The sequence below is a fragment of the Theobroma cacao genome, chromosome 5, assembly GCF_053813885.1.
Source record: "Theobroma cacao isolate CCN51 chromosome 5, ASM5381388v1, whole genome shotgun sequence".
Lineage (NCBI taxonomy): Eukaryota > Viridiplantae > Streptophyta > Magnoliopsida > Malvales > Malvaceae > Theobroma > Theobroma cacao.
This window is the reverse complement of record NC_142643.1, coordinates 36,236,882-36,262,083: the sequence shown is the minus strand read 5'-3', so window position 1 is coordinate 36,262,083 and position 25,202 is coordinate 36,236,882. Positions and strand designations below refer to the sequence as shown.

The window sequence follows — 25,202 nt, the reverse complement described above, 5'->3', positions numbered from 1 at the left end:
AACCAACTCTTAACTCTTCCAAGAAATTGTCATTGCTTCAAATAAGTTGAATTCTTCATGGTAAAACTCAGGGAGGTGTAATAAACAAAGTCATTGCGTAGTAGAAAGTAACTAGGAAGGAATATCTACAATTTTCTTTTCTTTTTTACATCAAAAGAGTAACAAAACCATGCAGACAGAGCTTTTGATTACACACAGAAGAGGAAGCTCCAGGTTTGTGAAATGATTTACAGCTGCTTCAATTACACACATAATTAAGGTATCCTTGCCTTGCTATACCGCTATTCAGTGACATCCCTAACAGGAATCTGAGCTTTCTTCAACTCTCCATGTATAGAGTTGCTAGCAGTCTGCTGATGAAAGAAACGTTAACCTGTCAATCTAGACCTTGCCGCATTTCCACCAGTAAATGAAACGATTAAAAGCAACCCTTAAAGACACATGATAGCTCTCTCTGCATGCTCGAAATTGCGTCCATAATGAATGCGTAAGGGCTCTTCTTTGATTCTCTACCTGCAGTTCAAGGAAAAGTCAGCCTAAGATCCTCCAATTGTGTTACACCATCACAATTCAGAGACGGTACGTACAAGAGCAAAACAACTTGTGATCATACCTTCTCCCTACATATTGTAGATAATTCACCAATTTAGCAACAAAAGGAGTCACAGAGACATTGGCATATTCAAAGGCTTATGCTCATGCCCAACAAGAAGTTGGAAACAGGGATATATTGCATATACATGATCCTCTCTGGTGAATTGAAATACTTCATTCTATGGAAAACTTCAAAAGACAAATAATATATTCCCCATAACGCCAATTCAAGCATGACTAATGCTTTGAATCCTTTGATCATTCTTCTAGACATTTAGAGCTTACAGAAAAATCCGTTACGAACCTGTTATCATCAACTGCAAGAGTTGATTTTTTAATGCACAGTTCATAACCATTGAAAATGTATTATGAGGATAAGGCCAGCTCCTGGAAAACCAACCCTCGGTGCTCAAAATTTTTGAATTCGTCAATGCTAGCACAACCAGGACTTAGAACAATGGCATCACCTGCATCAATGTCGATATATATGAATAATGCAATGTCATCATCACTACCAACAACCCAAAATCCTAGGCGGCAATAATGAAGCACTGGAAGGCAAACTTAGCTGTTAGAATTAGAAGCAAGATATTTTAATCCGTTCTCTTTCTCTTCCACTTTCTTATTTTGACTTTTTATGTTAAAAGTTTATTTTCTGAGATTATGCTCAAGAATGTTCAAAAGCAGTAGCACCTATTTTATAATCTATTATGATATTTTCACCTTTAGCTTTTCTCTTTATACAACTCAAGAGTATGTGATATATGTTACATGGCAAACAACTTGAAATACATAATAGTACTGCCTAAGAAGGATCATGAATCTAAACTAAATAAGCATAATGATTGCAACCTGGCACAACTGTGTGATAGACAATTAGCTTATCTTAGAAAGGAAATATGACCATATGAGTAAAAGAACATAATAAACTACAATCTATATTTGAAGAGAACAAACCATGCTTTGCCATCTTCCTAGCATGTTTGACTGCGTCCTTCAGATTTGAGGCTTGAATACAAGGAATGCTAAGACCATTATCGGACAACGTGTCATGAATCAGGGATCCTGAAGACCCAAACTTTGGGCGTTCACACAAAAGCAATTTAGAAACAATGCACAAAAATAAAAAGGAGGAGAAACACAGGAAGTAAGAACTTTGAATTGGAAACTGAAATCAATACATAGCAAACGAGCATATATCAAGAAGAAACATCTCACATACAGTTATTACACATCTATGGCCCTTCAGTGGCTCTATCAATTGTTCAAAACCATTTGATGCTGGTCCATGTAAGACCTGCAAAGTGAACATTAAAAAACAATCTACCAATATTCAGCATGGTTATAGTATGTATAACTGCCTATGAAAGTCTTATAGAGAATTAAGAAACAGAAAATGTAAAAGAAGGCATTATCTCATGACTCAACCAATATCATGTTTGGGATGGTAAGCAAAGTCCAAGTTCAGCCACATCCAATGCTCTAATTCAATTTTATGATGCCAAAAAGGGGGAACAAACATCACGTTTTGCTAAGTTTTGCAGCCAAACATCAAAGGCACCAAAGTAGTCATGAAAAGAAAAGTATAAACAGAATAAAAGCAAAATATCCAACCTTAGCAAGGCCACCAAGTAGAATCACTGCCTTTTGTCCCTTCAGACCCGTAAGTCCTGCATATGCAGCTTCAACGTTTGTTGCCTTGCTGTCATCCACCCATGTAAGCCCATGGATATCCTTGCATACTACATGATGAACAACTTGCCAAGAATCAGAAAGGAGCAGTGTCCTGCTAAAAGCTCAGGAACTAGGCAGATAATCTAAAGATTAGCTCATAAAAAATTAGCAGTTTAAATGCTCAAACTCAACATATATGATGGAATTAACTTCACTAAGTGCACGTTTGGCCTAGCTTTCTTTCAACTTATCTACCTCTTAAAAGCAAAATCCAGGTCAAACATGATCTTTTGAGAAGCTTTTAAAAAAAAACAACTTTTTTTATAAAAACAAAATTTTTAAAAAAAGAGCTTAAAAGAAAGCTCCAGGGAGGAGCTTTTTCTTATCTTCTTTTAAAAACACATTAATTTTTAGGAAATACCCCTCTCAATTAATCTCCCTCTCCTCTCTTTCCCTCTACAAATTACCATTCTTCAATGTAAATCATAATTTCCCCCTTCTCTACCTCTCTCTACAAAAACTAATAAAAAAAACAGAAGACCCAACAACAGAATATCAAAATCTAGAATTTTTTTATTCTTACAAAGATTGAGAGAAAAAAAATCTAAAATTCAAAACTGTATTCAAATACTTTTTAAAGATTCTCTCTTTTTCACCAAAAAAAATTTTACTATTAAATACATCGTTTCCTCTTTTCTCTTTTTTTTTTTTAAATTGAAACATCATGGTCCGATTGCTTGTTAGATCAATAAAAATCTAATACTATTGCTACTATACAAGTTTGAAAGTTATTTCTTTTTTTATTGATTTCTTCGATTTTAACATATGAAATTATATATAAATTTAAAACATTACGTTATAACTTATTAGGTGATTGAAGATGACATGTATACCCTTTATGGTAATTTTAACTGAAATTAGAGCTTACATAATTTATTTTGTTAAACAATTTACCAAACAGCTTTAGCTTAATTCTAAAAATTATTATTTTTCATAAAAGCTTAATAATAGTTTTTAAGTTAAAAAAAAACTAGGCCAAACAAGCTCTAAGTGTTGCATCTACATGCAAATCATTTCAGAGGTAGAAAAACCTACCTGTTTGGACTATTGTTAAAAGACAATGAGATAAGTGATTAATTGTGACAACAACTTAACTTGTAAATAGCATCAATTATGCTGTTCAACTTCCTTAGGTGGCAATTTTTTTTGTTACATTGGACATGTGTTATGCTCTAATAGATAATTCCAAATTAAAGATCAGCTTGATACCACTTGAGCACTGGCACATAATAGTAGAAGCTTTTTCTTATTTATTGTTCTCAAACAAGACCTTTATGATATTATAACTTGCATAGCAGACAAAATTAAGACGACCATATTCATCTACATATAATGCCAATAAATTTGATGAGGGATTTTACAAACATAACAAGGCTAGAAAACTCAGCACAACCACCATAAATTCTAATAAGTCTGCTACCATTAAACAAAAGTAGAAAAGGAAAAAGAGAATGTCAAACAAAATGTCATTTCTTCGCTAGAATTGTCAGGGCTAATGCCTTCAGCTAAAGCACAACTATTTTTAGTCTTCATGATTTATTAAAACCTTCTTTAACTTTGTCCAGAAGGTGAATGTATCTCTGGAACAATTTCTATTAGTGGAAACAACCCAAGCTTGGCTTAGCAGTTGTTACCCTTCTTAGGAGGGAAATGGTGCAAGGTTCAAAAGGTTTCTATTAAGATGTGGTCTAGCCGTAGCATGTTTGGTGCTAGATGCCTTTCAGCAAAGGTACAAATTCAGCAATTCTATAGTCTAATTTGGCATGGCAGGAAAATTTCAAGTTAGATTTAACAATTTAAGACCCCTATTGTTGTAACGTGTAGGTCCGGGAACCCGACCGCTAGACGTGGATAAATTAGGGAGTCGAGCTGTCTTTGAATCCTTTTTTTAAAACCATAAATATGAATTAGATGCATTTCTATTTCATGAATGTGATGAAAAAGGGTAAGATTCTCAAGATTTTTAATTTGCTTTTATTTTTTATCTATTTTTAAAGAATTAGGAACTGATAATGACAAGAGTTAAATTGTTGTGCTTTTCATATGCCTTTGTGGAATAAATTATGCACCTGTGATGGGAGTGAAAAATATTGATCATCCAACAACAATTGTCATAAGGAATCTTGATTCATAAAAGTTGAGCATTTAATTACATCTTCATTTACATAATTGGTTTCAAAAGAAAAGGCCAACTCGATCATACTGGTCCTGCACTATCTTGAGATGGCCTATTAAGTGCTCACTAAGCTTATCTTTTGAAAGAATCTCCCTCTTGAGCTCTTCAGTCTTGTTTGCCATTTCTATCACTTTGAAGGCTATCTCTCTCATTTACATCAATGTCCATTCCATTTCAGATTGCTTCTTTCGGATGTCTTGCTCATACAAGTCTCTCATTTCTCGCATTCGAAAGTAATCTTACCAGCTAGCTTCATATTGTTCTTTATAGCTCTCCATGGTTGCTTCCAGTAAGTTACAATTGCTCTTAAGTTCTTATATGGTTCGTTTCTGCAATTGTATCTTGTTTTTCAAGGTATTATTAGCGGCTTGCATTCCTTAAATCCTGACAACCAAAGATGAACATGTCGCATTTGAACTTTCAAACTTGTTTTTCACTCATTTTGTTCATCAAAACCTTTAGAACTTTTCTCGAGGCTTATTTCTTTACTTCCTCTAGTTCAACTTCATATCTGCACTCATATTCATCATTTTTATATTCAGTTTTCTTCTAGCCAGCTCATTTTCTATAAGCATATCTTGAAACTCTATACCAACAAGGAATTTGGATGCACTTTCTGAAAGACATACGACAGCTTTTACTCGTTAGGCATGCCAAGCTAAATATCTAGTGGTGATCTCATCAGTGAACCTTTCTTGATCCACCCTACTTATTTTTTTTCATACTTGGATAATATCTTGGATCTTCTTACGGGTTCTCGACTCTCCGTACGTGAATTCTAGTTGGTTAAGCCTGTGTATCATTGGTACAAATTGCTCGGATCCGAATTTTCTCCGTGCCATTATTGGAGCATAACTAATTACTTTCCAAGATCCCATCAATGGTACCCATGGTTCATCTCCACACTTGTACATCACTTGCATCCTAGGTATCTAGGGAGCCATCTAAGTCACTTCCACATTTACAAACCTCTAAAGTCTTGTAATCCATTTTTCATTTTTCTTGTAGACTGGCCATTCGTTTTCGCAAAATTCACGAATAAGACAACTTGATGAGAGGAACGCTTTTTAGAATCTATCAACCTTACACTCAAAGTGGCTCTTTATCCATATAGTGAGAAGCTAGGCACAACCGATGAAACTCTTTTCTCCCTTCTAACGGTAATAGTTCAACGACCTCAATGTCTCGGATATGATGGCAGGAGCTGGGTTGATGTTCCTTGTTACTTGATTGAAGAAATCTATGATTGAGACTTCAACATATCTTAAGATTTTCGGGAAGATCACCAACCCATATATTGCCAAGGTAAATGTAAGATAATCTTGTTCATCTTCCTTGTGTTTCTTAATATAACTATTTAAGAAACTCCATGAAAGGCACTCAGTATCTCCTTTTTTCTTCAAATTTTGATCAACCTCTTCAGTGGTGACACTTAACAACTTGGTTAGTTTCCTCCGATGCCTTGTCTTTTAAGCTCTCCAGTATACCTTGTCAAGTTACATTTGGTCTATATGAAGCAATGATGAGTATTCCTCTATTGTCAATGTCATATCGACTTCATTGAACACGAAACATCGATAAGAAGAATCCCAAAATTAAGTAATTACCCTAAATAATTGATCATCCACGTGCACATAGAGAAGCCATGCGATGTGTCCATACTTGTTGCGAAAATTGTCTTGGCTATTGTGCCTCCACTACTCCCAAATATTTTTAATCTTTAAAAGGTTGTTTTGTTTGATATCAAGATGAACCTTTTTTGGGAAAATCAAGATATACCCTTTGGACAAATAGTTCCCCTCGTTTTGTTGAGCTTGTCTCATTAATTATGGCTCGACTCTCTTTTTTCCCAAGTGGAGTCACCAAGTTGTAATTAATCATAAGTTATCTTAAGCCCTAAATAATTCTGTATTTCCTTTAAATTCGAGCATTTGTTTTATGCTTTATGGTTTTGTGCATTAATTGTTTTATAGTCATTATTTTATTACTTTTTTATTGTGGAGAATTTAGGATAGAGGGATGTGACATTGTCCATCAAAGGTTGGTACGTTCCTTCACACACACAACACATGTTGCATTCATGCATGAGCCTTCTACCCGGGCTCTATCCTTTTTAGGAGGGAGTTTAGTAGCTACGCTCTCGTGAGCTGATAACCTCCGCACGGGCTAGCAAACACTCTCACTCAAATTGAACCTAATCCATTCGAAACCTGTAATGGGTGAGGATCGAGGTGCCTTAATAATCCAAATGGATCACAGTGAGGAACAATTTGGAAACCTTTAACCTCATTCAAAACCAAACTTAACATATAGAGTGTTGTAAGTGCCCTGTCCCTAAGTAGAGCCTCACCCGTGCGTTAAAGAATATGACCTTGGATTAGGCACACATAAACAAACTCCTTTTACACCCTCTACTTTAAATTCCTCACTAAAACAATAAGAATCATGGAGTAGATTACGTCCAACGACGTGATAAATACCCATGACAATAGTTCCCATTTTTATTTCTAATGCAAGTTAATGTAATTCACTGTACTAACTTGAATATTCTTTTCCTCTTTCTTTCATTTGTCATGCACCCATTTGCATCATTGTATATAGCGAAATATTGGCTATACAATAACTGTTGACTAAAGGAATCTTGATTACATCTATGGCATCGTCATTGGTTAGCTCACTCAATAAGTACAGAAATGACTATGAGGTCGAACTACAAATGAGACAAGCTCAACAAAACGAGAAGAACTGTCTGACCAAGGGGCATATCCCGACTCTCCCAGAGAAGATTCATCTTGATCTTAAACAAAACAACTTTTCAGAAATAAAAGATATTTGGGAGCAATAGAGGCGCAATAATCGAGAGTTTCTGCAACAAGTATGGGGACATCACATGGCTTCTCTATGTGGACGTGGATGATCAATTACTTAGGGCAATCACTCAATTTTAGGATACTTCTTACTGGTGTTTCGTGTTCAATAAAGTCGATATGACACCGACAATAGAGGAGTACTTATCATTACTTCATATAGACCAAATGCAACCCGACAAGGTATACTAGAGAGTTCAAAAGACAAGGCATCGGAGGAAACTAGCCAAGTTGTTAAATGTCACAACTGAAAAGGTTGATCAAAACTTGAAAAAAAAAAAAGATACTAAGTGCCTTTCATGAAGTTTCCTGAATAGTTATATTAAGAAACATACAGAAGATGAACAAGGTTATCTTGCCTTTGCCTTGGCAATATATAGGTTGATAATCTTCTCGAAAATTTTAGGATATGTTAAAGTCTCAATCATAGTTTTTTCGACCAAGTAACAAGGAACATCAACCCCACTCCTGCCGTCATAGCTGAGACATTGAGGTCATTGAACTATTATCGTCGGAAGAGAGAAAGACGTTTCATCAGTTGTGTCCAGCTTCTTACTATATAGATAAAGAGCCACTTTGAGTGCAAGGTTGATAGATTCCAAAAGGCGTTCCTCTCATAAAGTTGTCCTATCTGCGTATTCTGCGAAAGTGAATGGCCAGTTTACAAGAAAAAAGAAGAATGAATTGCAAGACGTCAGAGGCTTGTAAATGTGAAAGTGACTTGAAGGGCTCCCTAGATGCCTAGGATGCTAGTGATGTACAAGTGTAGAGATGAACCATGAGTACCATTAATGGGACTTTGGAGAGTAATTAGTTATTTTTCAATAATGGTACGAAGGCAATTTGGATCTGAGCAATTTGTACCAATGACACACAAGCTCAACTAACTAAAGTTCACGTACAAAGAGCCGAGAACCCTTAAAAAGATCAAAGATATTATTCAAGTATGAAAAAAAATAAGTAGGGCGGATCAAAGAAGGTTCACTGATGAGGTCACCACTAGATATTTAGCTTAGCATACCCAACGAGTAAAAGATGTCGTATGTCCTCCAAAAAGTGCATCCAAATTCCCTGTTGGTCTAGAATCTCAAGATATTCTCGTAGAAAATGAGCTAGCTAGAAGAAAACTTGAGATAGAAATGATGAATATGAAATGCAAATACGAAGCTGAATTAGAGGAAGTAAAGAAAGAAGCCTTGAGAAAAGTTCTCAAGGCTTTTGATGGACGAAATGAGTGAAAAACCAAGTTTGAAAGTTCAAATACGACATGTTCATCTTTAATTGTCAGAATTCAAGGAATGCAAACCGCTAATAATACCTCATAAAACAGGATAAAATTACAGGAACGAACCATACAAGAACTCAAGAGCGATTGTAATTTAATGGAAGCAACCATGGAGGGCTATAAAGAACAATATGAAGCCAGCAAACAAGATTACTTTCGGATACGAGAAATGGGAGACTTGTATGAGCAAGACCTCCGAAGGAAGCAATTTAAAATGGAATGGATATTGATGCAAATGAAAGAGGTAGCCTTCAAAGCGAGAAAATGGCAAACAAGACTAAAGAGCTTAGGAGGGAGATTTTTTCAAACGACGAGCTTAATGAGTATTTAATAGGCCACCTCAAGATATTACAGGACCAATATGATCAAGTTGATCTTTTTTTTTGAAATCAATTATGTAAATGGAAATGTAATCAGATGCTCAACTTTTATGAATCAAAGTTCCTTATGACAATTATTGTTAGATGACCAACATTTTTCACTCGCATCACATGTGCATAATTTGTTCCACAAAAGCATATAAAAAGCACAACAATTTAACTCTTATTATTATCAGTTCCTAATTCTTTGAAAACAGATCAAAAATAAAATTAAATTAAAAAGCTTGAGAATTTTACCCTTTTTCATCACGTTCATAAAATAGAAATTCATCTAATTCATGTTTATAGTTTTAAAAAAAAGATTCCAAGATAGCTCGACTCTCTAAGTCATCCACGTCTAGCGATCGAGTTTTCAGACCCGCACGTTATGACACCTATATAGTTTAGCTAAGCAGAACCATCAAGAATACCCCAACTATGTCCATTGGAATTATGATGCTTACCAATTTGCATTCGATGAGGTGGTGCCCTCAGTTTTTCAATTGTTGCATTGATGGCTTCAACATCCACTCCAACATCCAGTCCAGCCACAGACAATGCAGCCACTGCAGCATTACAATAGTTGTGCTTCCCTTTAGCTCTCATGCCACCAAGTTGCAGTTGTGATGCAACTCCTATATCAGGAACTTCAAAGCTGGCAATTTTTGCCTCCATATCAATCTTTCCCGTACAAGCAATTACCATCCACATCCCATGCAAATTAATGACAACTGATTACAAAAATTATACTTTCCATACCAATTTTTATAACAAGTGGTTCTAAGAAAATAAGTGTGATTCTCAGCATTAAAATTCATGGGCTTTTTCTTGGCAATTTTCATTTTATTTATTTAGTGAAGAAAGGACCTAGCAATGTCAATGTTACAACAGCCTAGAGCAACTTAATTTCCTAATGCTTTGCCCTACAACCAGAATACCAAATATTCGACCATCTATGTATTTGGGCCACCAATATATCTATTAGGGACTTGAACTAGACTATAAAAATGGCATTTAAAGAGATTAAAGTATGGCTAAAATACAAACTTTTCCCAATGACTACAAGTAAAGTAATATATCTTACTTCCACTCCCGGAAAAGCTCCTATCCAAGCGAGATTAAATTTGTTCCAATATTTCCTAATTGCTTTATCCAAGTGCTGATTCCCTAAAAGGAAAATGTGGTTAGCTGTTAAAAGAAAGAGCAACTGCAATCTCCATGACAATTGACCCTTAGACACATCAGGGGGTTACAAGTCCACAATTCATGAATATGGAATAGGGTGGAAGTGGAATAAAATAAACAAGGATTACTTCCTTATGCAGTGTCAAAAAGGAACATACCAAATGAAAGAAGTCCCAACTTGGTGTTCGTCATGTGAGAAAATAAACGACACTTAGTTGCTGCATAACTCAGCATTGTCTTGTGTCTTTCTAAGTGATCAGGGGTAAGATTTAATACCACAGAAACCTACAAAAATGTTTCATATCACCATATTAAAAGTTAAAAATTAATAAATAAAAGCACTTCAGCAGTTGTCAAGCAAACTTCCCTATGTTACTCACAGTAGGGCAGAAGTACACACAGGGAATTTCCATTTGATAGCTGCTGACCTCCACTACTGCAACCTGGAAAATGTCAAAATGTACAGTCTATAGGTGCTTCTATATATTAGAGAAAATTAGAAACTGATAGTTGACAGTGACTTTAAGGAGATGATGGACATTTATGATTCTAAAAAAGCAGATTGAGAAAATAAGTGAATCGCACGATAAGATATCATTCAAAAAAAGGAGAACATCAACGAGACTCACCTTAAGCTTGCATTCTTCTGATGGCAATTTGAAACACTGAAAGGCAACCTCAGAGAGTGGATTTCCAAGGTTTCCCCCCACAAATGTTTCAATAGCAAAATGACTAAGCATCTGCCATCAAATGATCAAGATAAACATAAATCACAGGAAGAGTGTTGCGAGCTTATACAAAAAAACTTAATGCTCAGAAAGACAGGAATATAAAGCTACCCCAATTACTATAGCTTTTATCTTGTCAATACTGCCATGGCCATAGGTCAGAGGGCATTTCTTCCCCCATAAGAACAGGATGGAGGAGGAAGTCTTGGTTTCAATTGCCCTTTGCTCCATGGATTAATTGTCATACGTAAAAGAAAGTGAACTGGGAAGGACGAGAAGAACCCTCATTTTACAGCAAGTGACGGTTACATGGAATCATGGATAATGCAGCTTTTGAAGATAAAAGAGCTAACTTGGTGTCAATTAAAAAATATATGTTTGAGGCAGTGTTCCTCTAATTCTAAACAAGACCTGTTTTCAAAAGGCATGTTACTTCATTTCAGTTCTTACTTTTCAGGTTCCACTAAGAGTGATCATGTGTCTTCTTTTATAACAACTTATCTTAGACATCTAGCAATGTGAGACCTTTTAATATCAAGAATACACAACAAGAATAATGCATTAATACAAAGATAATATGATACAAAGACAATATGACCAAATAGTAGAGGAACCTGTCCAGCATAAGTTACAACAGTGGATTTCCCATTTGTTCCTGTCACTGCCAAAATTCTGACACTTTTTGGGAGAACTTCTGCTGCAAAGTCCAACTCAGACATGACCTGTTTTCCCTGCATATAGACAGAAATGATTATAAAAAAATTATTAACTTGAGCATAGCAGGAATGAAAAGTTTATAGAAGCATAATTACAGTCCTTTTTGTTCACTTCGCAAATGAAATTAGGCAGCAATGCAAGATAAAAATCACAATATTACCCTCCATATTCTGTAGGAACAAAGATGCCAAAATGCAAAAGTCCTATTGTAACTTCACTTATGTCAGTACGTGCTGTTCAATGCAATTCGTGTGAATGAATTGTAAATGAACATACAAAAGCATCAAATAAGTAGTTTCCATAAAAGACACAATTATTTAACTGCATCCTATTAGTCATAAAATTTTATAAACTGATGTTCATGAGAATTACCAAGTGCTGCAAAAACGATTTTTGTTAGCTATAGCTAAGAGGGCTACAGTCAGTCTTTCTGTTGTTCACATAAAAGTAATAGGCTTGCCAACCCTTATTTCTCATGAAAACAGATTCCTAAAATAAAGACATGAACTTACTGACTGCAACAAACACGAAAGACCATAGTTTTCTAGGGGAACTCCAGGAGAAACAACCACCACATCTGCATCATTAAGCAGCTTCCAATCAAAGTGGCCAAGGATTGTCCTTAACCCAGTTTGTGTCAGTGTCACAAAAGAAGGATCTTGCTGCAATGAATAGCAAGTTATGCATTAAAATTCGGTACAAAGAACCAGTGTGCACATGCACATATGAAGAGATTTTTAGTGACCACAATAAATTTCAGAGCATGAAGGAGTAGACAATAGTGTACCTCCAACAAACTCAAATTCTCATTTTGGTCTATACCTATAACTGAAGCACCCCGAGTAAGAGCAAGCCTAGCTGCAGCTTTTCCAGATGTTCCCAAGCCAACTACCTGCAATTCAACTGTGATATATCAATTGTTTTTGCATTAAAAGAATCCTTCAACAACACATTGTGTGCCAATGAGAGAAAGCCACACATACAATGACTGGAAAGTACTTAAACAAGATTAAATAGGGTAGAGATTCCAATTTTTCTTTTTAAAAAAAGAATTAAATTGAATTTCTATGATGCCAGTTTCCTTAACAGCTTCAGATGATAAGACAACATTCAAGTTGCATAATTTTGCTTTCGTCTCTGAAGTGCACAAGGCTAGCTATCTACCGCCTGAACTGCTTATCGCTGTTATTTTACAGTATATAATTCATTTCCTTTGTCTTCACTTATTCCTCTCTCAAGTGAAGCGGGCCTACTCCTTAAGCACATTATGATAGGTTGAAATTCCAACAAGTAGAAATTATACAAGAGAAAAGAAATCCGCAAAACTGGAAAAGCGAATATAATAAATTAATTGCAGTGGACACCTTTGGCTATCAATGATATTGCTTCTTTTGTGAATATCCAAGCACGTTTTAGGTAACTATTTCCGCTAAGAAAAATGACCCATTAATCTAAATCCAAACTCTCGTTGTGTTCCTTTTCAGCATTGCAACTCCTTCAACTTGGAACCAAAATTTAAGCTTTTAGTTAAAACCAATCTTAATGCTAGTACTAATCAGGATGAAGCACGCAGATAATGTGCAAAATCCTCTTCTTTGAATTGTGATTAAGCTTAGTAAACGAAGTCACAATTTGGAGATAACAACGAAAAATGTGATACAACGAAGAAAAAATAAAAGCAAGTTAAGAAGTGCTTACAGCAACAGTCCGGCCTTTGAGGTCCTGCCTGAGAGAGCAAGATTGAATGGTTCTTGGGTAAGTGGTTTTGGGAGAGTGAATGGATTTAAGAGGGAGTGCTTTGTGATCATAGTTCAGAGACAGCAGCTTCATGGCTTCTGCAGAAGAAGATTCAGGTGACTTGTGCTTTGAATTTAGGCCGTTGGGGTTTTACTATGCCTTTGGTGTTGATTTAATGGGTTTGGACCTGAATTGCTGTTTTGGACTGAGTTTGAAACAAAATCCTCGCGCTTCTTTCATCGGTCATTGAATAAAAACAAAAGAAAGAAAAACAGAAACAGAGGAGATCCAGAAATGACCTACCTAATATTTTAACCTTCGGGCTAGGGCGGCAAATACTTCTTACTGGGAACGGAAACAGATTCTGTGATTGACTTAGCGTTCCTGACGATGACAGATATTTAAAGTCAGTTGCACCCGGAGTCACTTAAACTTGTCCGAAATTTCTAATCTTCAACAAACGTGGTCAAACAGCCCAGGGCAAGTTGTCTTTATCACTAACAACCAATCAGATAAGTATCTACATTGACTCTATATATGGTAGTATTTTCTTATATGATTTAAAAGAAAGGCAACTACGGCCCAGTGCTGTCTAATTCTCCTAAGGGGTTAAGGAGAGATCTGAGCTGTTAAGAATGAGTGCGAAGAGAGAGGGCAAGAGGGAGATGGTTGAACATTTTAGCCATCAACATCTGCTGGAATCCTCGTGGCGGAGGAACAAGTACGATGCGGCTCGTTGCTCTGGGTGTTGGAAAGAAGTCAGGGATCTGGGCTACTGCTGCCCTGAATTCGAATGCAAATTTTATCTTCACAAGACATGTGCTAAGTTAGCACCCAAGATTAATCATCCCTTTCACCCTCCGCACCCTCTTATTCTTCTTGCAAAAGCACCCTATGTTAGATGCTTTTGTAATTTCTGTGGCTGGCTTTGTATGGGATTCGTTTACCGCTGTGCTGCTTGTGAATTTCACCTGGACGTCAACTGTGCTAATCTTCAAGTATCCGTTGCTGGAAACTTTGAAAAACTTGAACATTTCAGCCACGAACACCCATTGATCTTCAATGAAAAGTATAACAAGAAAGTCTACGGTGATTGCCAGGGATGCAGGAAACCATTATCAGGTCCGATTTACAGGTGTTTGGATTGTAGTAAGTTTGACCTTCATAAGGAATGTGCAGAGCTACCCCTGGAATTGAATCATCCCTTCCACCCTTCACACCCTCTCATTCTTCTACCCATATCACCAAATTTTCCTTCAACCGTAAGGATTTGCAATTTTTGTCACTCTATTTGCGCAGCATTTGTTTATCACTGTTCTTCTTGTAACTTCTATCTTGACACCGGTTGTGCTTTGCTTAAGCAATTCCTTGCTGGCAAGTTCCTTAAACTTGAATATTTTTGCCACAAGCATCCATTGACCTTCTTTGAAATGCACAAGAATGAAATCAAAGATCCTTGTTCTGCTTGTGGAAAGCTTCTATCAGGTCCAATTTACAGCTGCATCGATTGTGGGTTTCACCTTCATAAAACATGTGCTCAGCTACCCCTTAAATTTGATCACCCCTTTCATTGCTTTTGCGAAGATCTTCTCGTTCTTCAAGCAGAATGGCTGAATCCTTCTCAAGCTACTTGTAGTTTCTGTAACAGCGGTTTGCGGGGACTTATTTATCACTGTGTTTCCTGTAAATTCAATCTTCACATCACCTGCGCGCTGCTTTTACCACTCAATACTGAAAAGACTCTTGTGATTCAACATTTTAGTCACGTGCATCAATTGATCTTCGTGGAGAAGCATGGTGATGAAGTCAATGGCTCCTGCCGTGGATGTGGGAAAGTACTCTCAGGTCCTATTTACAGCTGTGTTGAATGCAAGTTCCACCTTCATAAGAAATGTGCTCAGCTTCCTCGCGAGATTGATCACTCTTCCCATCGCAAACATTCTCTTGTTCTTTTGGCAGAGCCACCAAGTCATCAAAAGGGATGTTCTTGCTATTTGTGCAAAAAACAATGTAAGGGATTTGTTTATTACTGCTCTGATTGCGACTTTGGCAACCTGCTTGAAGACGTTGAGGATGTCTCCCTTCCGCGCGATATTAAAGTTGAAACTCATGAGCACCCATTCAAGCTTCTCTTGAGGCCCATCTCGTTCACCTGTGATTTCTGTGGCATCAATGGAGATCGCACTCCTTATGTATGCAGTGAATGCGACCTTGTGATTCACAAGAATTGCATTAGGTTGCCAAGCGCTATCAAAATAATGCGACACCCTCATCGAATAACTTTTCAACATTTTCTTCGACAAAAGAAATCTAACAAGCGGATGTGCAACATTTGTCAGGAGGAAGTAAATACAGAGTATGGGAGTTATTATTGTTATATATGTCACCAGTATATAGCTCATGTGCGATGTGCAACAGATGATTACATTTGGGATGAAACTAATCCGGATGATGAAGATCAGAGGCCCAAGGGAGCTTTATCTTTGATCACTAGTGTCATTGAGGAGGTAAGACATGGAGAGGATGTAATAGCAGCTGTGATTAAACATGCCTTTCACCAACACATCTTGATTCTCACCCTTGGGGGTGAAGTGAAAGATGATAGGAGTTGCAACGGCTGTATGCGGCCTCTCTCAACTCCTTTCTTCAGTTGTGAACAATGCCAATTTTTTCTCCATAAAAAATGTGTTGAATTGCCTAGTGTAAAGCAACATCCACTACATCGGCACCCGCTCGTTCTCTACAAGCCAAATAATGCAGAATACCCAAGAACGTGTAGCGCTTGTTTACAACTTCATCATGGATTTACCTACAATTGTGAAAAATGCAACTTCCACATTGACATTGACTGCAGTTTATTATCGGACACCTTGAAGCATGAAAGTCATGGTGCGCATCATCTGTATCTTGACCACAGGTATGAAGGGAATTGCAGTGCTTCTGGCGAGCACATAACATTTCGAACAGGTGCATATAGATGCAAGCATTGTGAATCATTTGCCTTGAGTTTTAAATGTATCAAACTACCGCGCACGGCTTCCTACAAGTATGACAAACACCTTCTTACTTTAACTTACTTTGATCGTGTTGATCCTAACCAATGTTATTGTGATATCTGTGAAGAAGAAAGAGATCCAAAGTATTGGTTTTATCACTGTGCATATTGTGATACTTCTGTTCATCCCCAATGTGTACTTGGTGAACTCCTATATATCAAGCTCGGAAGCATTTACATACACCATGTTCATCCTCACCGTCTTACATTTGTCAGAAAGATCTGGGACTGCCCTCCATGCAGTATATGCGGTGAGCTTTGCATAAATCAGGCTCTTGAATGTACAAAACTCGGGTGCAACTTTATCATCCATTGGAAATGTAAAAATTCTTCTCAGGCAAGTATCCAAAAGCAAATTTCGTATAGAACAACTCAGCTAGATGATGAAGATCAAAGGCTCAATGTTAATGAAGAAATTCGCTTTGAAGAGGATGGAATAGTGACATCTATCAAACTCCCCGTCCATGAACATTTCTTAATTCTTGGTGATGAGGTGAAAGTTGATAATATTTGCGATGCATGCATGAAGCCTGTCTCTGCTCCCTTTTATGGCTGTGAAAGATGCTTATTTTTTCTCCATAAAAATTGCGCTGAATTGCCCAGACAAAAGCGACACCCATTTCACAGACATCAGCTCACTCTTAAAGAGTCAGATCCTGCTGTTGTTGATGACGTGAGTACTTGCAGTGCTTGTTTGCGTTCTCACCATGGTTTTGCATACGTGTGCAACCGATGTGAATTTCAGATTGACATTCAATGTAGTTTATTATCAGACACCTTGAGGCATCCAAGCCATGAGCACCTACTCTTGTTTCATCCTAATTATACAGGTCATTGTAGTGCTTGTTCCAGCAATATATATGACAAAGGTGTATACAGATGCGGGAGTGGTTGCGAATTCGTCTTAGATTTCAGATGTAGTACAGAGCCACCTAAGGTTAAGTCCAAGTTCCATGAACACCCCGTCAATCTCATCTACCATGATGATTCTGATCAACATTATTGTGGTATATGCGAAGAGAAAAGACATCCAAAGCATTGGTTCTATCATTGTGCAGATTGTTACAATTCATTTCATCCTGAATGTGTTCTTGGGGAACTCCCATATATTAAGCTTGGGAGTACCTATAATTATTTTGGTCATCGACACTTTCTCACTTTTGTGGAGAAGATGAACAACTCCCTTCCTTGCAATATATGCCGTAAGCTTTGCAAAAATCAGGCCCTTGAATGTAAGAAGTCTGAATGTGGCTTTATCATCCATTGGAAATGTAGAGGTCAAGGTTGGCAAACAGTTCGACCAACAAAACGCCGTAGCTGATAATGTACAGAAGTTATGGGCGGGGGGCCACTTGCTTTTTGGTATCTCTTGGATGCTCTGTTATAGGGCTTGAGTCCCTTTTGGAAAAAAATAAAGAAGAAGAAGAAAGATTCCGTGATTGGTATCTCTTCGATACTCTGCTTCTAGGCCCTGGAAATATATAAAATCTCTTGAATAGTTTGGACAATTTAACGGGTTCAGCCCCGATTGATATTCCTTTGTTCACATTTGCAGGTCCATCGACCATATGGCGCTCTTGTAAAAAAATGAGATTGGCTTGGAGATAGGGAGTTTGTTGCCCAGCTGCGGATTTTGTTTATATGGCTGTCCCTGTCTCTTTTGAATACTGCACGTTCTTGCAGTTCTGTTCTCTTGGTGAACATAAAGAAAGAATAAGAATGTCTAATACCACTATTTTTGTTCTTCTGTATAGTATTAGTTTCTCAATTTCAAAATTTTAAATCAAACATAACTTTGAGCTTTGACTGGAATTAATGGCGGTTTATAATGTTCAAATGGTACAATGAAGTCTAGCATATGCAGCCTGAGTTGCAGGACTAATTTGCATCCTGCAGACTGCAGTATACCTCTGGGGAATTTGATGGATGGCTTACTTTCAGCTTGTTTGTGATTGATTGAAAGTCAGGAACAAATTTCAACAGGAAAATTGTTTCAGGAGTGTCTTTCTTTGTTTTGCATGATACCAGTACATAGCGGTTGTGTTAATGCCTGTGGTAATGTCGTTTGCAACTCTTTGTTAGAGTTAGTGCCCATGGATGTCTATTGTTCTTTTCCATCAGCTAATTTGTTAGATATCATTGTTCATGTCATTCCTAAATCCTAGTAGTTTGATTTCATTCCTAGTTCCAAGTTCATCTGTAGGTTACACTGGCTCATGCTATAACCTATCTAGTAGACCAGATTTAAAGAACAAAAGTAGAGCAAAATATAGGAGATAGGATATTTGTAATAACTTTCCCAAATTGAGTGTTGGGTTAGAGCATTACGAGTACAATGGGAGGCCTCTTAAAGTCTAATCAAAATTTAACAATTTGTATCAATTTTTGCACAAAATTTTTCAAAGTCTACTCAAAATAAAGGCAGTTGCCTAGCAAACTTCCCAAGTCTACTCAGTGACGGCTAGAAGTACACGCAGGGAATTTCCTTCTAATAGGCTAATAGCAGCTCGAGCTCCACTATTGCTGCCTGGAAAATGTTAAAATTTACAGTCAATCGGTGCTTCTAATATATACAGAAAAAATTAGAAACTCAAAGTTGACACCCATCCTGTAATTCATGGAATTTATGGACTGATCTTCATGAGAATTACCAAGTATTGCAAAAGTGATTTTTGTTAGCCATAGGCAGGAGAAGGTTTATGATCATTCTTTCCGTTGTTTAATACAAGAAACAGGCCTGCCACTCTCATTTCTCATGACAACAGATGCTGACTGCACCAAATGCGAAAGACTACAGTTTTCTAGGAAAACTCCAGGGCAGGGGCAAAACCAGAACATCTGCATCGTTAAGCAGCTTCCAATCAAAGTGCCCAAGGATCGTCCTGAACCCAGTATGTGTGTGTGTCACAAAAGAAGAATCTCACTGCAATCAATAGCAATTTATGCATTAAATATTGGGCAGAAATAACCACTATGCACATGCACATGTACATGTGCAGAGATTTAAATGAATCGATGACCATAAATTTCAAAACATCAAGATACAGACATGCAATACTATACCTTCAACCAGCTCAAATGCTCATTCTGGTCAATACCTACAACTGAAGCACCTCAAGCAGAGCAAGTCTTGCCGCAGCTTTTGCATTTAGAAATGCGACAAAGCCCAGCGTAAAATGACAGAAAAGTACCTGATTAATCTCTGCTAAACAGGGTAGAAATTCAATATATTCTTCTAAAAAGAAAAATAAATTGAATTTTCAGATAACTAGTTATTTATTGTCAAAGAAATTTATTTCTAGTAAAAACTTTTTCACCACAAATAAATGACTGTTTTTCCCAAAAAAAAAAATTTACTGTTAAATATTATTATTATTTTTTATTATTGTAGTCTTAAAAAGTCAAAAAAAGAAATGGTACTGTAGAGTAAATTTTGTTTAACATCCGATCACGTTGCACCTGGTGTCTGGAATCTTGGAAGTGAGAGCGAGCAGAGAAAAGTAGGCACGCTCCCACACTTGAAAAAGCCTTGGTCCTCTTTCCTTGAAACACTACTCTGTACTCCATCCGATCTCTTCACAATATAAACCATTTGAAAAGAGGGTATCTCTCTCTCTGTTTTTCTTTTCTCTAGGAAAATAATACCCTAATCTGACCTTTCACATTGTTCGGGAAATGGCTTGGGATTTAATTTTCTGGATTCTCTGTTTCTTCATCAACATAGCTCTTTTCGCTTCAACCTTTTATCAGGTAATTTTTCCCCTTTCTTCTTTTTGTCAAACTTTCTTTTTAGAATACTGTGAGTGATCCTTTGGATTTTTTGGGTCTAGTTGTTGTCGTTATCGGATCTTGAGGTTGATCATCTGAATCCCTTCGAAGCATCGAGTCGGATTAATGCGGTTGTTGTCCCGGAGTTTCTCTTGCAAGGACTGCTTTGCGCTCTTTTCCTGCTCACCTGGCATTGGTTTATGTTTCTCTTGTTTCTTCCCCTTACTGCTTATCATCTCATGCTGTAAGTATATATGTATATTAGTTGTTTCACTAAATTAAAAAACAAAAATGCAAACATTTAAGTTTATACTGGTTGTTGTACTGGTTTTTGAGCTCGAACCGGATTTCTTTTGCTTTACTTGGTTTGGTTTGGGTCAATATTTGAGGTTTTGTCGGTGGAAAATGATGATAAGTTGTGTGCATTGTTGATTTGGTTTCATAAACTGCGTTGCCGTAGGTGGCATTTCAGTAGTGTGTTTGTGATAGGCAAGAACGAGATAGAAAATATTACAAGTAGCTTGTGTTTGTTGAGCCAATATTTCTTTGATCTAAATTGAATGGTTTGGTTTTAATTTAGAACTTTGATTTGGATCCTTGCAAAGAGATCTTATCATGCTTTCTAATGGATTCATCATGTTTTGAAAGTTGTGAAATTTCTATAAGCTTCTATCACCATTCAACAGTGGCAGACGTGTGTGGTTGTGTGAAAGAAAATTCTTCAAACAATAAGTTTTTTAAAAGGAAAAAGTTTTGTTTGTAAATGGTATCTGTGGGCAATGCTTGCATCAGGTTTCCTGTATAAGTGGTTGACAAAAGGAGTCAACAAGTGAATCAACTAACTTACCTTGTCATGGTTGTATGGGTATCATTATGTTTTGACAACTTTTTCTATTTAATTTGTGACTACACTATGTTAATGATTGCTAATTGAATTTTTCAGGTACTTGAATCGGAAGCATCTTATTGATGTCACTGAGGTTTTCAGAGATATTGGCACTGAGAAAAAATATCGATATGTCAAGCTGGGCATTTATTTAGTTCTCTTCACTGTAATTTTGTTCAGGTTGGTTCTGCAGTTAACAATACTTTGTTTCCAATTAGCTAGTTTTCTAATTATCCTTATTATTTCTGCCTTGCCATGTACTTATCTCATGATTTAATTTTTCTAATCAAGCTTTTCCCTCTTTGTTGAGTGTAGAAGTCTTGCCGCAAGCATATCCTTTTTCCGTTCCAAGTTTGAAGAACTAGACCTTCGATCCTCTCATTTCTACTAGTATTTTAGGAACCTTTTGGTCAGTCGTCTTGTCATAATATAGCCTATGCATGTCCTATGTCACTCTGTTCTTGAAGTAGGTTGCCATTTTACCTTATGATGTATATACAGTTTTGATTCTTGCAAATATCGTGTGCATGAGTAAGTTAGTGAATTTACTATTACATTATGCGAAGTAGCTTCTAATGTCTCCAAAATTTAATAGTAATCTATCCATTGTGATATCTGATTTCATTTCATTTCTCAGGAAACTTTTGAATGTTTAAGATCCAAGAATTTGATTTTCAAAACTGAAATTTGACGGTTTCCATAAAGCAATTGCTATTAATAAAGTTATGGCATATGTGCAAACAAACTTATTTCAACATGTATGGAACATCCAATTTCCATTAAGAGGTATTATGTGTCTTTGGACTTGAAGTGTTTCTGTTCCTGACATTTAGCATGTTAGCTATACTTAATGTATCTTATGAGTAGTGAAAAGTATTCAAACTTCATGCAAGCATCATTTGTTTATATTTCTCTGAGGGAAATTATCATCTGTACTATAAAAATTAGTAGAATTCAGTAGGTTCTTACAGTAAACTGCTAGTGGTGTAGATCCGTGTGACCGATTTCCTATAGCTAGGACAATGGCTAAATTAACAAAGTGCTCGTGTGTCTGGACCCTATCCAGAAATGTTGTTGAAAGAGATGTCTATGTATGGTCACACTGAAGACAACTGAACTCTTTTTTTCATTGGCGTGAAGAGATTGTAGTTCTGTTTTTTACTGCCTTTGGATTTGAAAAAAATAAAATTTTAGGCATTAGATCACCTTGACAGTGATTTGGTCGAGTTTCCTTGAACAAATCCAAGGGCAGTGGCTGTGACTGTGTTATATAAGAAAATGGTGAAAGTCAAGAATGGTCAAATGTAGATCAGGTCTGATGCTGTTTGCTGTATATTTATCTATGCCAATCATCTCACTTATTTGGGCATAATTTAAGATAACTATAAAATGTTGAAGGATATTATTGCTGAGAAAAGGTTTGTATTTGAGAGAAATAGAATGTTTGATGTTTAGGGCCTTTTAGTTTAAAGACTTTTCTTTGTTAATTAGTTTCTTTATATCTTTGTTTCTGCCTTATTGAAGGAGCTATCTCTCTCTCTCTCTCTCTCTCTCTCTCTCTGTGTTATACATGCTGATAATAACCTCCAAAATGCAGGCTTATAATATCTGCTTTCAGCTCTTTACTTGATGAGGATGAGGTGCATGCATTTTGATTCCTGGGCAGTACGGTAGGTTGTATTTGTAAATTCGTCATCCATATTTCTGATCCATATAGAAAGTGAAACTTAGCTGACAGGTGTAGATGTATCAGAACTTGGAAGTTTCTTAAATGTTTTTCACTTGGGGGCGGTCATACGCCTTGATTTATCATGGCTGATTCATATATATGAATGAGAGGTTCTGTAGACAGTGTTTAAGTTTTGAAGAATGATGAAGAGATTGGATTATTATCCTCCTCAAGAAGTGATTAAACCAAATCCTTTTTCAGTGCCATCTGATATTTCATGGCTTCACCAGCATTTTTGTTTCTTATTGACTTACTACACTGATTGATAGTTAATCATCCAAAAAAAAAGGGAAGTTTTGATAGTTGCAGTAGATACTCTCATACTAGATATAGTTAAAGACAATAATGAGGATAGAAGAATGAGGAAGGTATTCTACTTAACAATTACAAGGTTATATGAGGTTCAAGAGAAACCATACAAAATAATGCCATTTTAGCATAAGTCAATCCTCATTTACCACTAGTTATTTGTGTAGAACTATCTTTTTTCTTTTATAATTTATGGAAGAGCAAAATCAAATGAAAATGGTGTCATAAGTTTTTGTTCAATTCATCACTAAAGTGAAAAGTATGATAATCTTCTTTTCTATTTTTTTTTCTTTAAAAAAAGGTTAATAATGTTTAGATTCAAAAAAACAAAACAAAAAATATGCAAATTTTCAATTAAATTTATCACGGAATCTTGAAGGAACTTGTGTATTTTTGTTACGAATTGAGAAAAGTATGTCAAGATTTCGTGATAACTTGTAAGGAACTGAGCTAGTGATCAAAAACTCCCAAGGTTTTTCTAATTTTTGCATTAACTTGGAATTGACCCAAACGATTAAACCGGTTTCCATCTAAAATGTGGGTCAATTAAATATTTATTAGGCATAGGGTTTACATTTGGTCTTAAGGAAGATACAAGTCTTTATAAATCAAGTATTATATTCGTGCATATTTTTTAAAATATTTATTATTTAAATATATAATCACGTATCATATATAAATATATTTAAAGTACTAAATCAAGTATTATATTTGACCAAGAACTTAATAGAAAATTATTTTCCTAATAAGTTATATAGATTAAATAAAGCATTGTTAGACTAGATGAAGAATGAGGTAGGTCTAATGGGCAAATGAATTGCAAGGGTGATGGCTAATTCTTAATTTTTATTTTGCCAAAATCAGCTTCGAATGCTATATATATATATATATATCTCAGCTCTGCTTAGCTGTGCTTGGTTTTTTCATACCAATGGATTGGTTCGACATGCTTTTCCCGATGTCTACCTGATCAGCAAATTGTGTAACCTGAACAGAGTGCTAATTTACTCAAACGTGAATCATTGTTCAGTTGATTATTTATGTAACGTAATTCATATATCTACACTAATTCCATGCAGCAGGCTTTATAAGCCTAACACATGACGGACCAGGCCCCTAACATCTTTAATGAGGGTCAAGCTCAAGCAAAGCAGCTGCAGTGCAGTGCAGTGCAGCCTAGACCATGTTAAATTTTCTGGGCCTGCAACCCTTAACAGACTCTGTTTCGGCCCCATCGATGAGACTACAGTCCCGTATCAGAGCTGGGCCGATACTGAACATTTTGGCTACCTAAACATTCACATAGAAGATAGGGGCCCACTTTATCACCCCGCAACAGTTTCTGTGTGCCCCGCGTACCGTAGGCAGCTTGACAACAGCTTGCCTTTCTTTGTGACAATCAAAAAACATTTACTTATAATTTGACGATTGGGCCCACTTGGAAAGCTCCATCCAGCCCCCGTAGGCCCCACATCTGGTGGTAAATTTCTAACCACTGATTTTTCGGCCCCACAAAAAAACTGGTCCGTGACCCTTCAGCCGGCATGGTGGGTCATTTTCCGGTTTCCTCATTTTTGACTCGAGTAGGGCTTTCCTGTTTTTGTCCCCTCACTTTCAGGACCCACCTTTAGCATTTTGCTGTACTTGTCAATTTTTTCATCATATATAAATATCTTAATTTTATTATGAAAATACTTTTAAGTACTTTTTTTTTTGTTTTGAGAAAAAAGAAATTTAAACCCGATTTTTTGAGTAAATAATACATACATCTATCATCAAATAAAATTTTTAAAAACAATAATACTTATATTTTATTCGAAGTTGTACGGATGCTATTTGATGTCCATACACAACAAAGCTAGACAAACAACTATTGAAATATAATCATAAATTTATTAATAAATTTTCATAAAATAATTGAAACAAATAATTCAGTCATAAAAAAAATTCTATTTTTTATATAAAATTATTTAAGTTGAAAAACATGTCAAATTTTTACTTCTTCGGCAAACTAAATAATACATACATCTATCATTAAATAAATTTTTTAATGCAATAACACTTATATTTTGT

General features: G+C 36.2%; 3 protein-coding genes and 1 long non-coding RNA gene across 7 annotated transcripts; 2 read left to right on the top strand and 2 right to left on the bottom strand.

Moving 5' to 3' along the window:
* Positions 1-81: 81 nt before the first annotated feature.
* LOC18599047 (uncharacterized) lies at positions 82-13,817 on the bottom strand. 2 transcript variants are annotated; one of them, XM_018121120.2, is made up of 15 exons: positions 13,686-13,817; positions 13,344-13,577; positions 12,433-12,537; positions 12,158-12,307; positions 11,543-11,659; positions 10,830-10,940; positions 10,581-10,643; positions 10,359-10,485; positions 10,100-10,182; positions 9,480-9,696; positions 2,209-2,336; positions 1,817-1,891; positions 1,552-1,672; positions 899-1,061; positions 82-513 (listed from the first exon to the last, which is right to left on the bottom strand). In XM_018121120.2, the coding sequence occupies exons 2-14, from the start codon at positions 13,473-13,475 to the stop codon at positions 961-963; spliced, it is 1,530 nt and encodes a 509-aa protein (XP_017976609.2). In that variant the 5' UTR covers positions 13,476-13,577; positions 13,686-13,817; the 3' UTR covers positions 82-513; positions 899-960. The 2 variants fall into 2 exon arrangements, with proteins under 2 accessions (XP_017976609.2, XP_017976608.2); XM_018121119.2 differs by having other exon boundaries at positions 13,344-13,587; positions 13,686-13,769.
* Positions 13,818-13,959: 142 nt separating this feature from the next.
* Positions 13,960-18,340, top strand: LOC18599046 (uncharacterized). Its single transcript, XM_018121106.2, has 2 exons — positions 13,960-17,879; positions 17,993-18,340. The coding sequence occupies exon 1, from the start codon at positions 14,018-14,020 to the stop codon at positions 17,756-17,758; it is 3,741 nt and encodes a 1,246-aa protein (XP_017976595.2). The 5' UTR covers positions 13,960-14,017; the 3' UTR covers positions 17,759-17,879; positions 17,993-18,340.
* A 413-nt stretch (positions 18,341-18,753) lies between these two features.
* Positions 18,754-19,658, bottom strand: LOC108662058 (uncharacterized). 2 transcript variants are annotated; one of them, XR_016026446.1, is made up of 3 exons: positions 19,501-19,658; positions 19,089-19,360; positions 18,754-18,964 (listed from the first exon to the last, which is right to left on the bottom strand). It is a non-coding gene; the product is annotated as an uncharacterized LOC108662058 (long non-coding RNA). The 2 variants fall into 2 exon arrangements; XR_001927836.2 differs by having other exon boundaries at positions 18,940-19,360.
* A 253-nt stretch (positions 19,659-19,911) lies between these two features.
* LOC18599045 (Cornichon family protein) lies at positions 19,912-23,010 on the top strand. 2 transcript variants are annotated; one of them, XM_007028843.3, is made up of 4 exons: positions 19,912-20,187; positions 20,268-20,449; positions 21,149-21,271; positions 22,689-23,010. In XM_007028843.3, exons 1-4 carry the CDS (start codon positions 20,113-20,115, stop codon positions 22,744-22,746), a joined length of 438 nt encoding a protein of 145 aa, XP_007028905.1. In that variant the 5' UTR covers positions 19,912-20,112; the 3' UTR covers positions 22,747-23,010. The 2 variants fall into 2 exon arrangements, with proteins under 2 accessions (XP_007028905.1, XP_007028906.1); XM_007028844.3 differs by lacking the exon at positions 22,689-23,010 and adding an exon at positions 21,407-21,732.
* The last annotated feature ends 2,192 nt before the right edge of the window (positions 23,011-25,202 follow it).